We start from the raw sequence: 23,367 nt of genomic DNA, 5'->3' as shown, positions 1-23,367 counted from the left end.
GTCTTTGCAGGTGATGACATTGACTCTGGAAAAGGCCAGCAGCATTTCTGTTCCTGAGGTATTGACTCAGAGAGAGAAAGGAGTGGATGCCAGGTTGTTTATTTGTTTTATGTTTTTGCATTCAACTCAATTCCTTAAATATCTACTAACTGGAAATCTCTTTCCCAGCCGCCCCGAGGTTATAAAAATGAGCCTAACGAGTTCCCTATCCTCAAAAGAGCTGGTAGTCTAGAAAGGAAGAACATATATGTTCACCATTATTTGAACACAAGAGTACAAGGTCTAAGACAGTGAGGACAGTAAAAGGTCTAGAAGCATCACAGTGATGGACAGTGGTGCTCAGCTCCAAGGACTGAGGTGGCAAGTCAGGTCAAGAAAGTTGTGTTTACAAGAGTGGTAGCATCTGACTGAGACCCTAAAAATAAGTAAAGCAGCTTTTATCAGGAAGAGTTGAGGGGAAGTGAATAAATAAAACAGTGAAAGCAAAAGATGACTGTGGAAACGTTTCAGGCACCCAAGAGTAGACTTAGGCAGCCAACTCTTGGTTCACATTGCAATGACAGTAAAACCTTGGTTTGGGAGCATAATTCATTCCAGAAACATGCTTGTCATCCAAAGCACTTGTCTACCAAAGAGAATTTCCACATAAGAAATCATGGAAACTCAGATGAGTCATTCCACAACCCAAAAATATTCACATAAAAATGTTTACAATACTGTAATATAATACAAAATAATATAGAAAATACAAAATATAAAGAAAAATAAACAAATTCACCTGCACTTACCTTTGAAAACCTCCATGGCTGGTGCAACAGACAAGGGAGGAGGGTGATTCTGTAGGACGACTTTCACGATCACTAATGGAATCACTGCTATATTGGCTCAATGGAATCTTTCTTTTTGTGCAACTTTTACAAGGAACCGTTACAATGACACTTGCTTTTGCCTCCTTTTGAGGATTTCACTGAGATGTGGCATTGTATTAAACAAATTCATCGCTCACACTGCTTCAGCCTTATTTGGGTGGTGCTTTTCTACAAAACTTTGTACCATTTCTCACATTTTGCACATCTTCCTAATCTCATTTGAAGTGAAGGATTCCTTCGCCTTTTCCTCCTTCCTCCTCTGCAGACGAGATCTCCCCCTTAAGCTCTTGCTGTCGCTCGTGATGCAGATCCATCAGTTCCTGACATGTTCCTCCACCAGCTCCTGAAAGTGTCTTCATTCACCACCAGTTCCATGGTCTTCCCCAAGGACACAATTTCATCAACAACTGGCAGCTCTTGTTCATGAGCAAGCCCTTCTAAGTCATGTCCAAGAATGCAATCAGGCCATAGTTTTTTCCAAGCAGAATTGAGGGTTCTCTTGGTGACCCCATCCGAGGATTTATCAATGATCTTGAGATCTTGAGATCTTCCAAAACTCTCAGAGGGTAATTGTTCCTTCAGTCACCTTGAAGCATTGCTGAACTAGTGCTCTGGTGTAAAGCTTTTTAAAGTATGAAGTGACCAGCTGACCCACGGCCTAGAGGATCGGAGTGGTGTTGGGAGGAAGGAACTTGACCTTAATGAACTTGAATTCCTCCAGTAAGTCTTCCTCAAAGCCTGGAGGCTGAGCAGGAGCATTATCCATAACCAGCAAGGCTTTGAGTGGCAGACTCTTCGAAAAGGTATTTCTTCACTGTAGGACCTCATTGATTCATTCAACAAACAAGATATGAGTGACCCAAGCCTTGCTGTTGGACCTCCACATAATCTTTAACTGGTTCTTCTGCACCTTGCATTTCTTTTTTTATTTTTAATGTTTAGTTAATTTTGAAGGACAGAGAAACAGAGAGTAAGCATGAGTGGGGGAGGGGTAGAGAGAGAGGGAGACAGAATACGAATCAGGCTCCAGGCTCTGAGCTGTCAGCACAGAGCCCAATGCAGGGATTGAACTCATGAACTGCGAGATCATGACCTGAGCTGAAGTCGGACACTTAACTGACTGAGCCACCCAGGGACCCCAGACACCCCGCATTTCTTGAAGGCTCATGGATTCTCAGAACAATACACAATCAGGGGCTTGACTTTGAACTCCCCGCTTGCATTAGCATGAGAGGGTGAGACAGTCTTTCATGGGTTTGTGAGTGGGCATTGCATTCTCTTCTATAATGTGGGCCCTCTTTGGCACCTCCTGCCCCCCCTGAAAAGGCCATCTCGTTGCAGTTAAAAACTTGCTCCTCTGGGTAATGCTTGGAAACCATGAGCTTCTGGAAGTCGGTAGTGAACACCTCAGCTGCCTTGGCATCCGGACTTGCAGACTCTTTGTGCCTCACAGCACTACGGATGCCACTTCTCTTCGTGATCAAACCATTCCCTGCTTGCCTTGAAGCCTTTCTTTTCCATTGACATACCTGGCAGTTTATTTACAAGATCAGTGGACAGAAAAGGGCTTTGTCTTCTTCCAAGATAAAGTTCTCGGTCACAGCAACTTTTCTTCTCATTTACCTAAACCAGAGCAACTTTTCTACATCTTCCAGAACATGTGGCCATTGCTTTGATAGTCTCATGTCTCCTTTTCTGCATCGAGCCCCCTTATTCGCTCTTCTTTAATATTGTGCAAATGGTCAACATAGACTTCTTGTAAAATCTTGCCATGCTGGCCACTCGCATACCTCATTTGTACTTCTTGATGATTTCCTTCTTAATGTCTACCGTAATCATTTCCTTCTTTTTACCACCTTTCTTTCCAACCTTTTTCTGCATGGGGGACATTGTATATGCTTGCAGGACACTATTAATAAACTCTTGTCATCTACTGTATTAATACAACTGGCAATAAGGCAGCAGAGGAAAGGATCTATGTCTGCAGACAGCCTGACTAGCATGAGACAAAGCATTCCTAAGCTCACTCTTGTCTGGAAAAGCAAAGGCCTGTCAATAGGCACTTTAAAGTGACAAAAAAATACACTAGTGCCAGTTGTGGGCATCTTCCAATGTTCTGAAAGATCACTGATTTCTGCCAAACACCGTGGCCTGAGACTGAGCATCTGAGCATGGGAGAGGATCCCCCACTATCCCACAGCGAGAGAGAGAGAGAGAGAGAGAAACCATTGGCTCAGTTGTGATCACGTGACATTCCTGCCCTCATATACTACTCGTATTGCAAGACATCACTTGTTTATCAAGTTACAACTTATTAGAAATGTTTGTTCGTCTTGTGTAACACTTGCCAAACAACTTACTTGCAATCCAAGGTTTTACTGTATTTAATTTTGAATATTATACGGAGGAAGTTTCATACCAATTTAATAAAGCATCTCATATTTGACGTTTCAGAGGAATTTATGCCCCATTACATTCAATATGGTTTCAGAAATAAAATAACAGCTGCTTCTGAACCTCTGCATTTTCTTGCCTTCTACGAACGTCAGCCTCACCTATTTTACTAATTAACTCCTGCATGAAAAGATCAAGCAGGTGTCAAACTTTTTCACTTCCAAGTAGAGTAAATGCCAGTTCTGTTCAGAGGGATTACATGGCTGTCTTCTGGTCCTGCTCAGTTCTGTGCGGGGCCCAGTGAGTAATTAACACAAGGGCGCTCTGGCTGCCGCGGTTCAGTCACAAAGATTCCAAGGAAACAAGCCTTTAAGGAGGCAGCCTGGTAGTAAATGACTAGTGAGCTGCAGAGAGCCAGATGCAATGTTGAGAGCAGGCGCCCTTGACCGGGGACTTGCATGAAGCCGCAGAATCAAAGGAGGCTGAGGACTCGGATCACAGAAGAGGAGGGAAGCCACTGAATGAAGCACATGGGACAGGAAGCTGGGCTTGCAGCAGGGGGGCCTCCATTAACAGGGGCCGCAGTCCAACACCATGAGTCAGAGTGAATAGGGCCGGTGCGAATCTGGATCCATAAACTCAGGAGCAGGGGAGAGAGATGATGCTTCTGATTTTCCAGTAACTCAACTTCAACTGAAGCATGCATACTTTTGGCTGGCAAAGAACTTTAGTCGGTCTTTACCAGGTGTCCCCAGCCTCCCCGGGATTGCCTCAGGGTCTCCCCAAGACTTGAGATGTCCAGGGTGTGGGAGAGGTGCCCCCTTGGTCCTCGAAGCATCTGTCCAGCAGGTGAACCATGACACCTGTCAACTGGCCATTGGCCTGTGAGGTTAGTGGCTCTTGGTGGTCTTGGGTCCTGCCTGGGGGCACAACACTCTCCTCCAGGAGCAGAAGGTGGCCATTTTGTTCTGGGGTCTTGCCCCCATCCCCCCTCAGGCCCCACCTTAGTCACCCACCCTCAGTCCCAGCCACCCTGGCTGTTGGAGAGGGCCACCCTCTGGTCCTGGGGCAACTCCACTCTTCGCCCTGCTCTGGAAAAGGCATCTGCCCTCTGTCTCCTGAATTCTTTCCCACCTGAGGCTCAGGCTTTGAAAACAAAAGTTTTCTCACCTGCCTTCTGGTCCTTCTTTTCTGGGTCCTCCTAGGAGCTACTTTCTGAGTCAGCTCTTCCCTGAGTTGGAGAAAGTCAGCAAGTGTTACAGATTTTCCAAGAGCTGCAATTTACTAACAGTCTTTCTCTGAGGGTCAGGAGTCTGTTTGCAAATAGCAGTCTTGACCAAGACAAATAACAGGTTTCTAGAAGTGAGACGGAATCCTGTTGGAGCCAAGGACAACAGAGAAAGCTTATTTGATCTGTGTTCCTACTAAAAATCTTGTAGAAAGCAAATGAGGTAGGAGGGAAATTTGCACGCGCGCACACACACACACACACACACACACACGATGTAAAGTAAAATCCTGATACTTTGACACAAAATCATGTCATATCGTAAAAGATGAATTCTCCAGGAATGTGCAAATTAGTGGCTTGCTGAAAAACATTTATAGAATAATGCATTATTCTTGAATAATGCTAGAAGCTGAAATATGACAGCATTTGTCTTTTCCTCAATTAAAAGTCACATGGAAAATTCAAATGTGTCACTTTTCTCTGACAGACACTTCCGCCTTGTGCAAATAGCTTTTCTGTGGAAATAATGTCACAGGAAGATGGGATTTGATATAGTCTGAAGTACCACACTGTCTTTCAGAGAGCACTCACTTGGGACTCATGACTGCTCTCTTCTTTCTGCTTTTGCCCTTTCAGCCTGGAAAACTCTCACTTGGGCCACCATTGTGTTTTGGAAACAAATAACTTGCCTGATTTCACAGGTTCACAACTGGAGTGGGGTTTTTGCCTCAGAATAAATCATACTTCACATCTCATCCATACTTGATTTAGATGAGATTTTAGAGTAAGATTAAGACTTTGGGGCTGTTGGGATGGGGATGCATTTACTTGTCATGTAAGAAGGACATCAACTTTGGGGGTCCAGAAGGCCGAGTATTATGGACTGAATTGCATCCCCCACCAAATTCAGAATGTTACAGAATGTGACCCTATTTGGAGACAGGCCTTTAAAGAGGTCATTGATGGGATCCTGTGGGTGGGCCTTTATCCAATGTGACTGGTGTCCATATATGGAGCATGGTGTCTCATGCTCTGTTTCTCTCTGTCTCAATAATAAATAAACATAAAAATTTTTTCAAAAGGACATTATTGGTATTTTTTGTTTGAACCTTAAATGGAGTCTGAGGTTTCGATGAGAGTGATGTATCAGTGTAATTTTCCTGACCTGGATGGTAATATTGTGGTTATGGAAGAGAAGGTCCTTGTTGTTAGGAAATGCATACTATGTTTTTAAGTTTATTTATTTATTTTGCGAGCAAGGCAGAGAGCATGAGTGGGGGAAGGGCAGAGAGAGAGAGGGAGAGAGAGAGAATCCCAAGCAGGCTCTGCACTGTTAGTGGGATTCAATCTCACAAAGTGTGAGATCGTGATCTGAGCCAAAATTGAGTCAGATACTTAACTGACTGAGCCACCCATACACCCCAGGAAATACATAGTACTGAAGAGTGACAGAGAGTCAGGTTGGCAGCTCACGCTCAAGTAGTGAAGAGAAAAAAACTCTCTGTGTTATACTTGCAACCTTTCCATAAACTGGAGATTGTTACAAAATTTTAAATGTTTGACATTAGGACCACTCTGAAAAAGTAAATGATGCCAACAAGCACATGAAAAGGCAGTCAGCGCTGTAGTCACTGGGTAAATGCAAATGGAAACCAGACCAAAGTCCCACTTCACACCTACTGCAATGGTTATAATCCCCCCCAAATGGAAAATGACAAATGTTGGTGAGGATGTCAAAAAATTAGAGCCCTCCCACATTGCTGGTGGGAATGTAAAATGGTTCAAAACAGGTACTCCAACAAATACAGATGTATGCGTGTTCAAAGACATGATAATCACAATAGTAGAAAGGTAGTTGAAGTAAGGGTAAAAAATTGTGGTATATCCATATAGTGGAATATTACTCAGCCACAGAAAGGGATAAAGTACCTCCTGCACCATGGATGTAACCTCAAAACATCACATTAGTGAAATAAGCCAGAAACAGAGGAGCACACAGTAAATTATTCCATGTATACGAAATGTCCAAATAGGCAAATCCATAGAGACAGAGCAGGTTGCTTGTTGCCAGGGGCTGTGGGGAGAGGCGCTTAATGAGTACGGGCTTTTATCTTGGAGTGATGGAAATGCACTGAAATTAGACGGAGGTGGTGGTGTGCAACATTGTGAATGTACTGAATGTTCACTTTAAAATAGTTACTTATGCCAGGTGAATTTCACCTCTGCACGTTTATTTAGAAATTCAAGCATTTCGCTATAAACGTTGTCTTAAAAAATGCTGAGACAAAATGGAGTTGCCAGCAGCTGGAGGCTTTAGAAACAGTGTTTCCTGGATCTTGTCCCAGAGGATGGAACTGCCTCATCTTCACGGGGAGGTTGGCCTGTCTGCCAGGACTGAAGCCCACAATAGAGTAAACCACCATAGAGAGGGGAGAGGGCTGTTCTAGAAACCCTCCCAGAGAGAGAGGTAGTGCATCCAGACTCACGATATCCACTGGTTTCACTCTGATACTGGAAGGTTCGCCTGAACCCTAGCAGGATGGCTAAAATACAAGGGGTGGAAAGGGTCTGGCTGGGAGAAGCCAACAGACAAATTGGCCTGAGCTGCTTCTCCCCTATAAAGAGTGTGACCCACTGAACGTGTGCTGGCGTGTTGACCGCATAGATTGTGATGTGCAGCGTACAGTTGACCCTTGAATTACACAATTTGAACTGTGAGGATCCACTTATATGTGGATTTTTCTTCTGATAAATACAGTACAGTACTGTGAATGTATTTTCCTTAGGATTTCCTTAGTAACATTTCTTTTCTCTAGCTTACATTATGGTAAGGATACAGGATATAATGCTTATAAGAGTTAATCCACTGTTTATGATACTGATAAGGCTTCTGGTCAACAGTAGGCTATTAGTGGTTAAGTTTTGGGGGAGTCAGAAGTTGTCTGCAGATTTGTGGTTGCATGGAGGGTTGGCGCCCCTAACTCCTACGTTGTTTCAGGGTCAAATGCATATAGTTCAGATCATTCACAGAACGATCTGTCTGTGTGGCTTCCTCTGTAGGCAGGTGTTTCTCCAAGAGCAGGTTCCACATTCTACTCAACGGCAATGGCCAATACCCCTGATTGTGGCCAACACGTTTAAGACTGTACTCTCTGTATGAAGTACCTAATAGTTTGGTGTCCCTACTGACACAACAGCTCTTCTGTCACCTTTCCATCTTGCAAAATTTCACTTTATGAAGCCTCAGACACAGTCCTCGCAATGTTGTGCCTTTTGGTCCATCATAATGTATTGGGGATTTTGGTATTTTTCACGCCTCACATTTTCTCAGCCATGGCGGGGCAGGCGGGGGAGGGGGGTCCCGCCCTCTCACTAGAGGTATTCACAGTTTCTTCCACCCCTCCAAGTCTCCCCTGGGGGTCCAGGGGGCTGCTAGGCACGTGGGACATGTTCCCAAGATCACAGATGGGCACTGTGTAGTTCTGGGCATGGCCTGGTTGATCGTAGTGCAGCATTTGATGAAGGGGCTGAGGAGGGCACCATTACAGTGAGGCCTCCGATGGCAAAGGACGTAACCAGCACCAGCTCCTTGACCCAGGTATCTGCGAGGAAGGTGGCACATCTCCTCTCATCTTGGTCTATTGGCCACAGCCAGTAATTTGTTGCTTTTTTTCCGTATTAAAACTTCTACAATTCTGAAAATACAGACTGAGGAGCACAGAAGCAGAGCAGAGATGAGCATGGGCGCTCCTTCCTCTGCCCAGCCCTGCCACACTGGTTTGAGCCACGGCTCTCACCTGGCCCTGCCTTCTGAGTCTTGCCCCCTCTTCCACTGAGCCCTTTCATGAGCGGACTTCTGGTGGCCCTACAGTCACAATGTAGAACTGTCCATCCATCTTCAGCTCCAACTCACTTCTAAGCTACATCCCTGTCAGTCCACCTGTCTGCTGGGCACGTTCTCCTCAGTGTCCTAAAGTCACTCTAAGTGCAGCCTCTCCCACGTGAACTCACTACACATCCCTGCTAACCCCCACTTTCTCTTTTTGAGCCTGGTGAGTTCCCTGAAAGTCTGCCAGGCACCTTCCTTCCCCAGAATTGAGATCCTAATGTCATCCTCTCCCTGCTTCCATCCCAGTACTAGCTTTCCCTCTCCCCCTGCCATCGCCCTGCCAGAGCTTCAGGTGCACACAGTGAGTCTCTCATCGAGACTCGTGCAGCTTCCGAACTGGTCTGCTTGCGTTTCTCATTTACCTCTGGCCCATTCTCCACACTAGGTTGAAGTGATCTTTCTAAAATGTTATTACCTCTCCACTTAAATATCCTTCAATCGATTATAAGTGCCTCCTTGATTCACCCCCTTAGAGAAGCATTTGAGACCCTCCATGATCTGACCCTGGGCTCTAAGAACAAAGAAGTATGCAGCTTTTAGAGCATGTCAGGCTTGTTGCCCTTGTTCTGCCTGTACCTATGCTGTCCCCTCTGCCTGGTGGCCTCCTATTCACCTTCCCAGGCTCAGAGTGAGTATGAAGCCTCTTCTGCTTATTATGCTCTCCCTGGCACAGACTCTGGTGGTGGGCCCTTGACTCTATGACTGCATATGCTGCTGTTAATCTTGTCTCCCTCACTAAATAGGGGGCAACAACCATCTTTGAATTACCCTCTCGTTTCTTGAGTGCTGGGCCAGACACAGTAAAGGTTGAATAAATGAATAGTGGGTGATCAATTTGGGGTTCTCGTATGTTCTCCACTAATTAGCTGCTTAATCACTTTGGGAAAATAACTGGACCTCAGCCACCTCATTTGTGACATGAGGGAACTGAGATGGGTACAGATCGTTGCTTCTGTTGTGCAGACTGCTTCTCCGTGTTCCCATCACCCCAAGATGAGTTTCATAGCATGAAACACCATGCTATTCTCAGAGAAGGGTTTCTTTACAGGTCTTACAAAGAACAAAATATATGATTCTTTGTAAAAATGATCATAGACCCATGGCCACAATCTTGGTGATACTGGGTTGAGTCCCGTCCCCCTTCTTACCCACCTGGAACTTCACAGTGTGATTTTATCTTTAAGTTGGGTCTTTGCAGATGTAATTGGTGAAGATGAGGTCGTACTGGATTAGGGAGGGTCTAATATCCAGTATATGGTTGGTACCCTTGTAAGAAAAGCAAGGTATACAGAAACACGGAGAATTGGGGGCCATGTAGATGGGAGCGGAGATTGGAGTGATGTGTCTACAAGTGAAGAATGCCGAGAATCACTGGGAGGCCCCAGACTGGGAAGAGGAGAGGAAAGATGCTCCCCTCAAGCCTTCAAAAAGAACATGGCCCTTGCATGGTCTTAATGGTCTTAACATGGTCTTCCTTTCAAACTTCTAGCTCCAGAACTATGAGAATAAATAACACCAGGTTTCACGCCACCAAATTTGTGGTGACTTGTTATGGCAGCCCCAGGAGACCCACACACTGGCCCAGCCACGTCACCTCTCAACTGTCTCTTCCTCCTTGGTGCAGTGATCCCCCCATTTCAGCAGGGTCGTCATGGGACAAATGGAAAGTAGCTCATTATATATTGTAAGATACCACATACAGGACATGGGTCTTTGCTGTTGTATTCACACTAGTCAAGGGTATGGTCCAGTTCAAATAATGGTAACCCAGCAGGCAGTAAAAGAATTAACCTCGTACTCTATGAAGGCTGATAGAAAAGCAACAGCCTCTGGTCTTTTAAATGTTTTAAAAATTTTTTAATGTTTATTTTTTTGAGAGGCAGAGAGAGACAGAGCACAAGCAGGAGAGGGGCAGAGAGAGAGGGAGACACGCAATCTGAAGCAGGCTCCAGGCTCTGAGCTGTCAGCACAGAGCCCAATGCGGGGCTTGAACCCATGGACCATGAGATCATGACCTGAGCTGAAATCAGGTGCTCAACCTTCTGAGCCACCCAGGTGCCCTACTCTTGGCCTTTTAATGCTTGTTCCTGTCAAATAAGATTTTTGGACTCTATCTGCAAGGCCAGAGAAATGATTAGAGGGTGCCTGGGGTGGCATTAAGGGAGACTGGGAAGTATTAAGAGTCACACAGAAGATGGACCTGGTTTCTCTTTCTGTTTATTCTGCACTGACTTGTCAAATGCCCTTAAATATAGGAGCCGGTCTGCCAACCTTCTCTAATTTTCTTGACATTAATCAGGGCCAGATAAGGAGGGGAGTTACGTGGTGACTGGTGACCAGCAGGCTCCAGCCTCCTTCAGACTCCCAGTGCTCTTGCCCCTCGGCTCCTTTACAATCTGTCCCAGGCTAAAGGCTCCTTAACTCTGTGTTTGTTTAGCATCAGTGTGATGAGATGTTATCAGATCAGACAGATGCTATCAGGCAATCAAGATGTAAATTGAGTAATTGAGACTGAGATTGTAAAATGCACCAAGCTCGACTATCACAGTATTAAATTTGCAGAGTGGAAGTTCAAGCAGGGGTGGGGCTGGCCGTGGCCTTATCCCTCCCGAGGGGACCAAGGGGACCATGTTCCCTGATTGTGTGCTCAGGGAATCAGCTCTGTCCTGGAATGGCTGTGGGAGGAAGCAACATTTCTCGTGGGAGGCTAAAATACCATCTTATGCTTCTGCGTGGGACATAAAGTCTGCCCTTCACTACTACACTGGTTATGACTTTTCAGGTGAAAGATCTCTCTCCCTTTGGCATCCCTTGCTTTGAAGCCAACGTGACCTCCTTTATTGGGGAGACACTCCAACATGTTAACTCAATATATAAAATCTTTATGGCAGTTGAAAACCAATTTATTTTAAAGGTAGGAAAGAGGGTGATTAACTAAATGATTTTATGAACACTGGGAGAACCTCTGCTCAGCTTTTATGCCCAAAGCAGTGCCACCTGGTATATAATAGGATTGTAGGATGAAAATAGCAACATCCTTAATTTCTACTAACCTATGGGGATTGGACCAAAGAGCAGATCTGCATGATAGGTTCCAGACAGTACTAGAAATAGTGACTCAAGGCCAAGGTGTGGCTAGTTATCCAGGGCTGTGTGTCGGGCTCTATCTGAGAGTGAGCTGCTTCCTGGGGACATGTGGGATCTGGCTGGCCCACCCCACCAGTCTATGTCCAGAAAGTGAACATGGCTTCACAAGGAGGAATCTTTGCTATAATTAATGCCTCACGGCTTGGTTGCCATGGGGTTCATATAGAACACCACATGGAGATATACCAGTCTGTTTTAAGTTGATAGTTGCTTAAGTTTGTACACATTCTAAAAGCACTACATTTTTAGTCCCCTCTCCATGTTTTATATATTTGATACCATATTTTATATTTAAAGTATTTTTCCCTTGATAATTTTTTTTACTTCTAGTTATGGTCTTTTCTGCTTAAACAAGTCCCTTTAACACTTTTTATAAGACCAATTTAATGGTGATACATTTTTTTAAAGTTTGTTTATATGGGAACTCTTTATTTCTCCTTCAGTTCTGTTGCCAGGTAGAATATTTTAGGTTGCAGGTATTTTCCCTTAGCACTTCGAAGATATTATGCCACTCTCTCTGGCCTGCCAAGTTTCTGCTGGAAATGTAACTGTCCCTGGTATGTAACTATTGTCTTTCCTCTTGCTGTCATTTAGGCTGAAGGAGGGCAAGAAAAATGCCACTTGCCAGCACTTCGGTTCCCAGAGAAGGTTCCTACAGAGCTCTTTCCCTGTGGCACATGCCCTACAATTAGTTAATAAATCTTCACAGGGCACCTGAGTGGCTCAGTTGGTTAAGCCTCGACTCTTGATTTTGGCTCAGGTCCCAGGATCGTGGGATCAAGCACTGCATCAGGCTCTGTGCTGAGCATGGAGCCTGCTTGGGATTCTCTCTCCTCCTGCCCTTCTTCCCTGTGTGCACACTCTCTTTCTTTCTCTCACATAAAAAAAATAATAATAATAAAATCTCCACACATAACCCAGGTGCTTTTCAAAGTTCTGGTTCTCAGAATGTGAGAGATTTAACAGTAGAGGCTCGGTTTTCTGTAGCACATCAGCTCCCAGAGTTAAGCCCTGCTGATTTTCAAGCCACGTGCATTGGGGGCTTGTCTTCTTGGAGGCAGGGGATGCCCGGTGTGGGGCTTGAGCTCCTCACTCCTCAGGGAGGACTTACTGCCTTTGAGATCACTCCTGCTGTCTTTAGCTGTGGAAGATCTGTCTGTCTTCAGGTCGTCCTCAGTGAACGTTGCTCTGTATGTAGTTACAGGCTTGGTGTGCGCATGGAAGGAGGTGAGCCCGGAATCTTCCCGCTCCCTCAGCACCGGCCACCATTATATTATAATGAGAAAAGGAGAGAATGGATTCAGTGCCACATACACCTATCACACTGTGACCATTGCTTATTCACCTTCTCCCCCTCAGACACTGAGCTGTGTGGTGGCAGGCAAGACTCATTCCTCCTTATGGCTTCAGAATCTCTCACAGAAACCAACATACATTTTCAGGTCAGGTCAAGTTCTTTGGTTACACACCCGCTAAGAATTGTGTGCCTCTGTGTATGAGAATGGATTCCTCAGTACAGTTGTTTGAACAGTGCATGACCCGCCCCGCCGGACTGTTAGCCCTGTGAGAATAGAGACTGTGATTTTTGTTCCTCAAGACCCAGCACCGCTTCACAGCTGGGAGCTGAATTAGCTCCATTCAAGAATGGAGACCCCAGCAGTCATGCGGGATCAACACCCTTGCTGTGAAGCTCGAGGTAGTTCTTTTCACGTGTATGTGAGTCACGGTTATATGAACATGGACAGCGGGCCTGTCTGGGGATGGTCTTGGGCACACAGACATTAGTAAAAGCACCCTCTGCCCTTGAGGGCCTCCCAGCAGCCGGTGGCCATGTGGTAGAGCTTTCTAGGCCTCCACAATGAAACCACAGCATTTTGTTCACATATGAATATGTTTTTCCTGTTTAAGGGGGGGGGAAAGGCCACGAAAACATCATGGCAGCATATTTAGTGCCTTTGAAAAGCAGTGCTTTTCACTTACAGATCAAGCAGACCAGTCAGGAGCTAATTCCTGTCAGCACTAATCATCTGTCTCACTTTGAGAAGCAGTAGTGATATGGGCAGGTGTCCAAAGCTCCTTCCTGGGGCCAGGGCAGCTTGGCGCAATGGCATCTGAAGAAAGCCCCAAGCATTGGATGGAAAATGCTATGCAAATGCCAAGTGGACAAGGGGAAATTGATCATCTCTTCCTGATACGTAGTCTCTCAAAGAACTACCAGAATTAACCAAGTCATCTAAAAGAGCGGCCCAGAAAGCTGGATGGGACTGTGAGTAACAGGAGAGTCAGGAGACCCGGGACTCTCCCATCCCCCCACCTATGACTCCTGTGTCTTCAGTAAAGTCTCTTCACCTCGGGCTCAGAGTCCCTGCATAAAGTGGTACTGTCCCCCCCCCCCCCCCAACACCCAGCCCTAGCACAGAACATCTCCAATGCTAATTTACACATGAATCACTCAGGTGAAAATGCGGATTTAATTCCAAAGGTCTGGGTGGTACCTGAGATTCCGTATCTGTCCCCTTCCCAGACCCACCTGGATCAGTTAGTGAGCTTCGAGACCTGTGCGAATCACATGACAAGGGTATGGCAAGCACCAGCTTAGATGCAGACTAGAGCTGTGTCTTTTCAGATGTGGCTTGCACACTGGAACTTCCTCGAAAGTCAGTGTGGCTTGGTTGTCGGGGGTGTGACCGCGGCATCTCATCTCTGAAGGCCCCACTGTTTCAGATGCACAGCCACGCCTCAGAAGCAATGGACCAGTGGTTTGGGGACTTGAGGCGTCAGAATCCCCTGGAGAGCCCAGGAAGAGGCCCAGGGTTATGGGAGTGGAATAGAGCCCAGCCTCGGTGGTATTGGGTTCCTGGGTGATTCTGAGTCTGCTGGTTTAGGCACCCCTGGTAGAGGTAGACCTGCCCACGGTGGGCTGGAGAGCAGCAGGTGCACTGCCGTTACCCATCCCCTCAGCACTCAGGGCAGCCAGCTGTCTCCCTGGGCCTCTTCACTCCAGTGTGTGACAACAGTGTGAGATGCACTGTTCCATTCAAAACAAAAACAAAACCTGGGTGTTCCTGAAATCACTCACTTGGATAATGGTGGGTTTCAGTCAACAGGTTTCTTTCTTCTCTGTAGGACCTCTCAGAGCCTTTACTGTGCTGGTGTGTGGTGTGGCCCTCCAAAGGGAGGAGTGGAAATAATGGCCATTTCTCAAATGTCTGTGACCAGGGAACCCTTTTTCATGGAGCCAGTCAAGAGAATTTGCTGCACAGGAGAGCCTGGGTGGCTCAGTTTGTTAAAAGCATACGACTTTGGCTCTGGTCATGATCTCGCCCTTTGTGAGTCCAAGCCCCGTGTCAGGCTGTCTGCTGTCAGCCCAGAGCCCACTTTGGATCCTCTGTTCCTCTCTCTTTCTCTGCCCTCCCCCACTCTCTCTCGCTTTCTCTCTCTTTCTCAAAAACAAACATTTTTTAAAAATTGAGGGGTGCCTGGGTGATCTAGTTGGTTAACTGTCCAACTCTTGGTTTCCACTCACATCATGATCTCATGGTTGTGGGTTCAAGCCCCACATCAGGCTCTGTGCTAGCAGCACGGATTCTCTCTCTCTCTTTCTCTCTGCCCCTCCTCCTCTTGCACTGTCTCTCTCTCTTAAATAAACTTAAAAAAATTTTTTTGAAAAGGAATTTGCTGCCCAAAGCCTTTAGACCCCATGGCAGGATGTGTCCAGGTGATGTAATCTACCTAATGAAGCAATTATCATCATCTCCATATTTTTCTGGTTCTCCTAGCTTTCCTCGTTCCATTTGTATCATTTATTGCAGGACATTTGTGGGGACCTGTGATATGGAGCTGCTCAGAGGACTGTCTGCCTTTTCTTTTAAGGATGAAGACAGCGACAGTGGAGCACACTGCCCTGGCCACATCTGATGTTAAGGCAAAGATCATGTAACTGGAACAGAGGTCAAGACTTGGAGGGGGACTTGGGTTGGTCTGGTGGCTTGTTCCCCAGCCCCCCCCCATCCTCTGGGTTTCCTGTCTGTCCAGAGGGTGGGCAGGGAAGACCCCTGGAGTCCAGCTTTAACGTCACTTGCCTAGGGGTGCGTGGATGGCTCAGTCAGTTAAGCGCCCAACTCTTGATTTCAGTGCAGTCATGATCTCACAGTTCATGAGTTTAAGCCCCATGTGGGGGTCTGTGCTGGTGGTGCCGAGCCTGCTTGGGATTCTCTCTCTCTCTGCCTCTCCTCTGCTTGCTTTCTCTCTCTCTTTCAAAATAAATAAACTTAAAAAAGCATTATAAAGCTGGTTGGCTAGGGGGCAAGCTTTACACTTTGCCCCTTCAGGACAATAGGCCTCCTCTCTCAGACTGTCTGTCTCCCTTTGGAAGCCGGTCAGGGTGAGGGAAACTCGCTGAGGGAGCTACTCCCGCCTCCATGCTGGGCTGGGGGAAATGCACCGGGCACGACTTCACACCTCTTCCCCCAAGTCCAGCCATTCCTGCCTGGCTTTCTGTTCACTGTAGTTAGCTCAGGTTCCCTGGGTCTCCGGGGTGCGGCATGGGGTGGTCACACAACCCCTGGGGGACGAGCCCATTGTCCCAGAGTCGGCCTCTCCAGAGGAGGGAGGCAGTGAGCTTGGTGTCTCTCCACAGAGAGTCCCTGGCATTAAAGAAACCTTTAAAGCCACCGGATTGCATCATCTCTTCTGTGCTGAACGTCTTTGGGTTGGAATCAGATTGTTTCTAATATGCGTGGGAATAACGTGAATGGTTTTTATTTCCTTTGCTGTAATTTTCTCTCTCTTCCCATTTTTCTACAATTGGCCTGGTTTTTTATAACAAGAAAAGACATCTAAACTGTTTCAGTTTGGCAGAGGTTGGCCAGAAGTGGGGTGGTGAGTGGGGCCGAGGTAATGGCCGGCTGGGCAGGGAGAGCCAGGCCAGGCTGTGGCCCTGAGAGGCTCCTGCTCCGCTGGGTGGTGTTGGGGTTTCTCTTTCGGCCTGTAGCTCCCCTCCCCCGTGCGGTCCGATAAGGGGACGCCGCGGGCACTGGGGGCCGGGCAGATGGGGCACAGCTGGCTTCTGCCACACCTGTCCACCTTTCTCTGGTTGTGCCTCCAGGTGAGCCTCGAAGCAGGAGCCCCAAGTCAGCCTCTCCTCTGACAGCTATCAGCTGCCGCCGCCGCCACCAGCCTGTCCCCTGCCCAGTCCTGTCACTGCCACCTCTCAGCAGGTAAGGAGGTGTTGTGTCCTGTCCAGCAGCAACTGGCTTTGCCTGCAGTGTGTGCGTGGGCCTGTGGTGAGGCTGGGCTGTCAGGGTCCTCTGTGTGTGGCCAGATCCTCACATGTCACTTTGTCCTAGCACCTGCCACCATCCAGTCCCCCTGCCCTCTTCCATAGTGGATGTAGGGCCCTTATGAAGCCAGCCTTACAAATTGCCCACCCCCCATGTCACCCCCCATGTGAGTCCCCTCTGGGGAGGGAAGGGAGGAGGACCGAGCAGCTCCATGGGCTGTGGCCCCGACCGTGTGCACCTTTTGCTATCTGTCCCCTCCCACCTGACTGTGACTTACCCACTGCAGGAAACAGCCTGTAAGCATCTCCCTGTGAAACCTGCCTGTGTGTCAGTGGGTTCCTGTGTGCCCAAGAAGAAGGGACTGTCTGACCATGGCAGTGACAGAGCCCATGCCCCAAGCAGGTGGCTCATTGTCCCTTCTGCTTCGTCTTCTAAAAGGCCGAGTCAACAGTAGCTAGTATGCACATTCAGCTTCATTCCATCTCCACTTTGTCCCTACGCCCATTTTCCTTTTTGGGTCAAGGTGCAGGTGTCCATATATACTGATGCATGTGGAGAGACACCCATCAGTTCACATGCAAGTCCTGTGTCTGGATGGCCTTGGCAGGACCGAGATGTCATTCAGAGAGTACCTGAGAGCCACCTGGCCAGGTTGGGAAGGGAGGGCCTCACGAACCTTCCTGTGTGCCATCTTTAAGAGCCTCAGTGCCTTTAGTTCCAGTTGGCAAAAGTGACAGCTAATCTCCCTGGATCGCTCTGGGTCGCCTTGCTCCCACAGAGGAGGCCCCCTGCCATCTCAGTCCTAAGTTAGGCCAAGTTCAGGATCACTGGAGAGGTGAGTCTGTCCTTGGAGAGTAGGAGAGACCAGTGGCCAGGAGGACACCCTATTCCTGCCCCACGTGCCTTACTAGGTCCAGGAGAGGGGACAAGTTGGGAGCCACACTAGGGGATGCTTCCTCCCCCTTCCACAAAAGAATTAAGTTATCGAACCTTCCAGAATAGATTTCCTCATTTGAAAAGTAAGGGGATTGGACCTGGACCTCCATGTTCCAGTATTAACATTCAGCAATTTGGAGCCTAGCTACTCAAGGTATGGTCCACGGATCAGCAGCAACTGGGAGCTTGCTCGAAATGCAGATTCTTGGGGGCACCTGGGTGGCTCAGTCTGTTGAACATCTGAGTCTTGATTTGGGCTCAGATCATGATCCCACTGAGCATGAGGCCTGCTTAGGATTCTCTCTCTCTCTCTCTCTCTCTCTCTCTCTCTCTCTCTCTCTCTCTCTCTCCCCCCCTCTCCCTCTTTCTCCCCCCTCCCTCTGCACCCTCCCCCAACTCATGCTCCTTTTCTCTCTCCCTCCAAAAAAAGAAATGCAGACTATTGGACCATACCCAAACTCACTCCATCAAAATTTGTTTTATCAAGATCCCCAGAGATTCATACACCCACTAATTTTTTATAAGCTTATTTACTTTGAGAGAGAGAGAGAATGTGTGCACTCATGAGTGGAGGAGGGGCAGAGCAGAGAGAGAGGGAGACAGAGAGAATCCCAAGCAGACTCCACACTGTCAGCACAGAGCCCAACACAGGGCTCAAACCCAGAAACCATGAGATCATGTCCTGATCGTAAATCAAGAGTCAGATGTTTAACTGGCTGAGCCACCCAGGCTCCTCTTAGATTTTGTACAGGACTGATTTAGAGAGTCCTAAAGGTGCATGGAACACCTCGCAAGGTAATGTGGTGAACACAGAGTTGGTTTAAAGCTAGCCATGGTTCTCCCGCTGTGGTCTGTGCCGGAATCCCCTCAGGAAGTTGACAAGTACAAATGTCTAGATCCAGGGTGGGTCACAGTCCAGGTCCTGGATACGTGCACTGGGATAAAGCTTACCAGCCACATGGAGAGAGAGCATGAACATACAGACATGGAACAGTACAGTCCCTGATGGCAGTAAGAGTAACATCCTATAAAGGGTCCGACGGGGCCGAGGAAGGCAGAGGGGGGAGCGAACCAGGCTTGTCATCCAGTGTCCCAGGAAGAGTGCCTCCTGCTCTTACGTTTTGCCTCTCCACTACTAGTTGTGGGGGGCCCCTTTATGGGCATCGGTAGTTATTTCCCCTTCTTTCTTGAGTGAGAATGGAAATTAGGGAGAGCAAAAGATTTCTGTTTTGTTGTTGTTTATTTGTTTTAATGTGTTGAAAAAGACATAAATTATTTGTATATGCTGAGGAGAGGGCGCCCAGAGACACCACCATTACAGGAGAAGGAAGGGTGAGTGACAGGGCAGAACTTGAGGAGGGACGGGCCACCCCATGTGCAGTATCAGCCACAGATGAGGCTGTACTTTCAGCTGCAAGTGCCAGATGACCTGGCAGACATGGCCTAAACTGTGAAGATATGTTCTTCCAGTATTATGGAGTAGAATTAGGCTGTCCAGGAGGGGTCAGTCGGTTGAGCGTCCGACTTTGGCTCACAGTTCATGAGTTGGAGCCCCGGATCAGGCTTGCTGCTTGCTGTCAGCCTGTCAGTGCAGAACCTGCTTCAGATCCTCTGTCTCCCTCTCTCTGCCCTTCCCCCCACCTATGCTTTCCCCAAAATAAATAAATATATTTTTTTAAGTATTCTGTCCAGGGTACCTGAAGCCCAGGGCTCTGGCTGGTTTCCCTGTGTGTTTCCTGACTTTGCCCAGGGTCAGTCCCCGGCAGTCCCCTGGCAGTCAAGACAGCCAGAGATGGGGTTTCTCCTCTTGTGCCTCAATAAGCAAGGTAAATGAGGGGTAACTAGGAATGTGCGTGAGATGGTGGGCAGCTTTGAGGACCCGCTACGGCTGTCTGTGTGTGATGGCACCAGCCCCAGCACACGGGGGGCTTCCACAGCGGCACCTTGTAGCCCTTTAGTGTGAGTAGAGTGGGGAGGGTGTTGGATTGATACGATGGGAAAGACCAAGGAAAGCTGACAAGTCTTAAGAGGGTGTGACCATGAGTTGGGTTGTCCACTAGGCTGACTGTGGCCCTGGGTGATACTAGGGAAGTCACCTAAGAGACAGCCATGGAGGGACATGGCACTTTGAGGCTGAGAGGGAGGAAAGGGGTGAGCAAGGAAGGCTCAGAGGCTATGGTGAGAAGGTGATGCTGTGGACAGACACAGTCTGGAGGGGACATGGGAGGGGCCACAAAGCAGGTGGATAGGCTGACAGGACAAGGCAGGGTTAAGAGTCCATGCATCTCAGGTTCTGGATCCCCCGCCCCACCAGCCGATTTTATCTCCAAGACACAAGAAGCCAAACACAGCTCATTGGGATCTTTCCAAATATTAAGCAGTCAGCCAGAGTTCTCCTCTGTGTTACAGAGTGGAGTAGTTGAAAATGTGCCCCTCATTGTAAACAGAGGAAGAATGAGGAAATAGTGGGGTGGGATTGGCACGTTCTAAATTCAGCCAGTCAGGGGCCAACTGGAGGGAGATGGCTGCTCTGGGGTCTGACGAGGCTCTGGTTCTGCTAGTAACAGTTCTTACACAGGCACATCTGCTCTCACTTAAACACACTCACACTCACCCGGACACACTCGGTGCAGAGCCCCTCTCCTCCTCCTTGGTTGGCCCTTCCCCTGTGTCTTCTGTCTTCACTCCTGCTTATCCTGGCCTCAGCTTCCTTCTCTTCAGCCATCCCTGTGCCCTGCTTTGGTGACTTCCCCAACTTCTAAAATATCAGGACCAAAGAGAAGGATGAACTCCAGAATGGGAAAGGAGGATCAGGATCTGAGAGCAATGATTTTAGGGTCCTTTTTTACTTGCATCAGGCTGGGGAAGCTTGGGAACCAGACTGTGGCTCCTTTTCCTTTTATGTGGACACACAGGAATGCAGATACACCTGAACACCCACACCCACAAAGGAACAGCTACACACACATGGGCTGGCACAGGGCATGCACCACAGGCATGTGGGCACACACGGGGACACACATAGACCTGAAAACACATGTAACAATGCAAGCGCATCTCTACGTAGCAGGGTTTAGGTGGCCGTTCCCCTGGGCTTCCAAGTCCCAACCATTCATTATTCTTCTCTTCTTGTTGAGTACAAGCTCCCAACCAAGACAGAAATCTAAACCCTAATTTAGGTGGCTGATCTATGTCTTATAATAAGAAACTTTTGGGGCACTTGAGTGGCTCAGTCGGCTAAGTTTCTGACTCTTGATTTCAGCTCGGGTCATGATCTCACAGTTCATGAGATCGAGCCCCAAATGGGCTCTCCCCTGACATTATGGAGCTTGCTTGGGATTCTCTGTCTCTTTCTGTCTGTCTCTCTCTCTCTCTGCCCTTCCCCCACTCGTTCTCTCTCTGTCTCTGTCTCTCTCTCTCTCTCTCTCTCTCTCACAACAAATAAATAAAATAACTTTTATTTTTCAAAAACTTGCCTGTGGACAAATGAAGTTGCCACCATTCCTCACCTGGACCACAGTGTTAGCACGTATGTGGAAAACCCACAGAGTGTGGCCTGTACACCAAGACACTGGCCAGGTCCCCTTGAGCCTCACTATGTGCCTTTGGGAGCCAGTGTCACCTATGTGACAGCCCTGCAGCTGTGAGGCTGACTGATTAGGCCGTTGCCAAGTCATCTCTCACTAGATGGGTTAAGTGGAGCCTGTGGTGTCTGTGTGGAAGTCTGTGCTTGCTTGTGGGACAGTCCCCATCACATTTATTGCTGAGTCATGTGGCATCATTGCATGTCAGATCAGGGGGAATTTTTTTCCTCTAGAAATACAGATCTATGGTTGGGACAAGGGGTGTGTGTGTGTGTGTGTGTGTGTGTGTGTGTGTGTGTGTGTGAGTGATTGTTTAAAAACAAAGTCTCGGGCACCTGGGTGGCCCAGTTGGTTAAGTGACCAACTTTGGCTCAGGTCATGATCTCACAGTTCATGAGTTTGAGCCTCACGTTTGTTTCTGTGCTTTCAGGGAAGATCCTCTATCCCCCCTCTTGCTATCCCTCCTTCTCGCATGTGTGTGCTCTCTCTCAAAAACAATAATTAAAAAAATTTTTTTTAAATAAATAAAAACTCCCAGCATAAAGTCGGTAAACTTTTTGGAATGAGGACAAATTAACGTTAATAATAAAGCAGTTGTATTCAGGGGAAGCTTGTACGCAGAGCTGTAGATTGCTGGGAGAGCTGTATGAAGCCGTAGAAAGCACCTTAGCTAGGCTTCGAAGCTTGGAGGTTGGGTTCTGGATCCACACAATTTGGCTGTGAGACTTTTAGCTCTTAGTTTAATTTCTCTGAGTGTTGCACTTTCCTTAACAAAACAAAACTTAATATGTTTTGCCAGCTTTCAGGGCTGCTAGAGGAATGAATGAACAAATGTGTAGGAAAATGGTCTATTACTAACAAAGTACTACACAAAAGTCAGGGGATCGATGCTGGGACCATCTGGTATCTTTATTCCCTCGGTCCACAGCTGAGAAGGTCTCGCCAACCAAAAGCACAAGGGCTTGCTTCATCACCCTTGTGAAGCATTTCTTTCTCCCGTCCCAGGAGGGTTTACTCACAGATGCTCCCAGGCCTGGACAGACACCGTGGGTGGTGAGGGCGGGCAGAGAGCAAGGTCCCTGCCTCCCCGCACTTCCAACGCTTTGACTTTGTTTCAGGGGCAGAGGATGAAAGAAGGCATGTCGAATAACAGCACCACTAGCATCTCCCAAGCCCGGAAGGCTGTCGAGCAGCTGAAGATGGAAGCCTGCATGGACAGGGTCAAGGTGAGCACGCCCAAGCCAGCCATACCTCTGCCCCAAACCCAGCTCAGAACAGTCCTTCCATGTCCTCGTGAGACCTAACACGTCACACAGCAGAGCAGCCAGCCGGCCTTGGCAGCTGTAACATTTACAAATGAGCGTTTGCCTCCGAGTTCCAAGTGTGCTCAAGGATCCAAATCATGCAGAATACACAGTGTGTGTGAATTCCATAAGGAGCTGCCAAAAATAGATGCATATTCGTCTCAGCTCTATTTAGCTCCGTTGTCATGCCAATAAGCGAGTTTAATGGTGAGATCAATCAGAGTTCCCCCGCCTGATCCAGTGACTTCGAGGTTAGATGACGTCGGGGGTTCTGACAGGGGCGCTGTTGAGAGTGGAGCATTGAACTGTGCGCTGTGCGTGTCACACGTTCCTTTGGGGAAGGAGAAGGAAGGTGCCAGTCGCCTCCTGCTGCGTTCATTTTGCTGCTGAGTGTAGATTTGTTCATGCTGGGAGAGCCGGGGCAGGATGAAGCCACCTCGTCTCCAGATGTCTCATAGATCTGCAGGAGGCCAGGCAGAGCATGTTGCTCTGAAATACTGTTCAGGTCCATTGACTGTAGTAGAGTTGGATCCCCACCAGGAGTGTGACACCACGAGGCCCAAATCTAGTGGTCTTTGGGCACGGGACTCAGGGATCTCACCCAGGCATCAGGGATTCAAAGAAGACAGATTGCCCGGGGGCAACGGGTGACTGATAAGCCTTCTGCTGGCAAAGCAGATGGTCCTTCCCCAAGGTTCCCATCACCAAGACCCCCGCCCCCCAACTCATGC

General features: G+C 47.9%; 1 protein-coding gene across 3 annotated transcripts in view; it reads left to right on the top strand.

The window, feature by feature from the left end:
• GNG4 (G protein subunit gamma 4) overlaps positions 1-23,367 on the top strand; it is a 61,508-nt gene that overhangs the window by 15,010 nt on the left and 23,131 nt on the right. The window contains exons 1-3 of one of the 3 annotated variants that reach the window (XM_029914967.1): positions 15,403-15,481; positions 16,638-16,749; positions 22,451-22,558. In XM_029914967.1, coding sequence (XP_029770827.1) covers positions 22,460-22,558 — 99 coding nt within the window. In that variant the 5' untranslated portion in view covers positions 15,403-15,481; positions 16,638-16,749; positions 22,451-22,459. Of the gene's footprint in view, positions 1-15,402; positions 15,482-15,593; positions 15,619-16,637; positions 16,750-22,450; positions 22,559-23,367 lie in introns of those variants that run through there. The other 2 variants (XM_029914976.1, XM_029914960.1) reach the window with 2 other exon arrangements.

Source organism: Suricata suricatta, chromosome 2 (genome assembly GCF_006229205.1).
Source record: "Suricata suricatta isolate VVHF042 chromosome 2, meerkat_22Aug2017_6uvM2_HiC, whole genome shotgun sequence".
NCBI lineage: Eukaryota > Metazoa > Chordata > Mammalia > Carnivora > Herpestidae > Suricata > Suricata suricatta.
The sequence above is the reverse complement of the archived record's forward strand: the minus strand, read 5'-3'. Positions and strand labels throughout refer to the sequence as shown.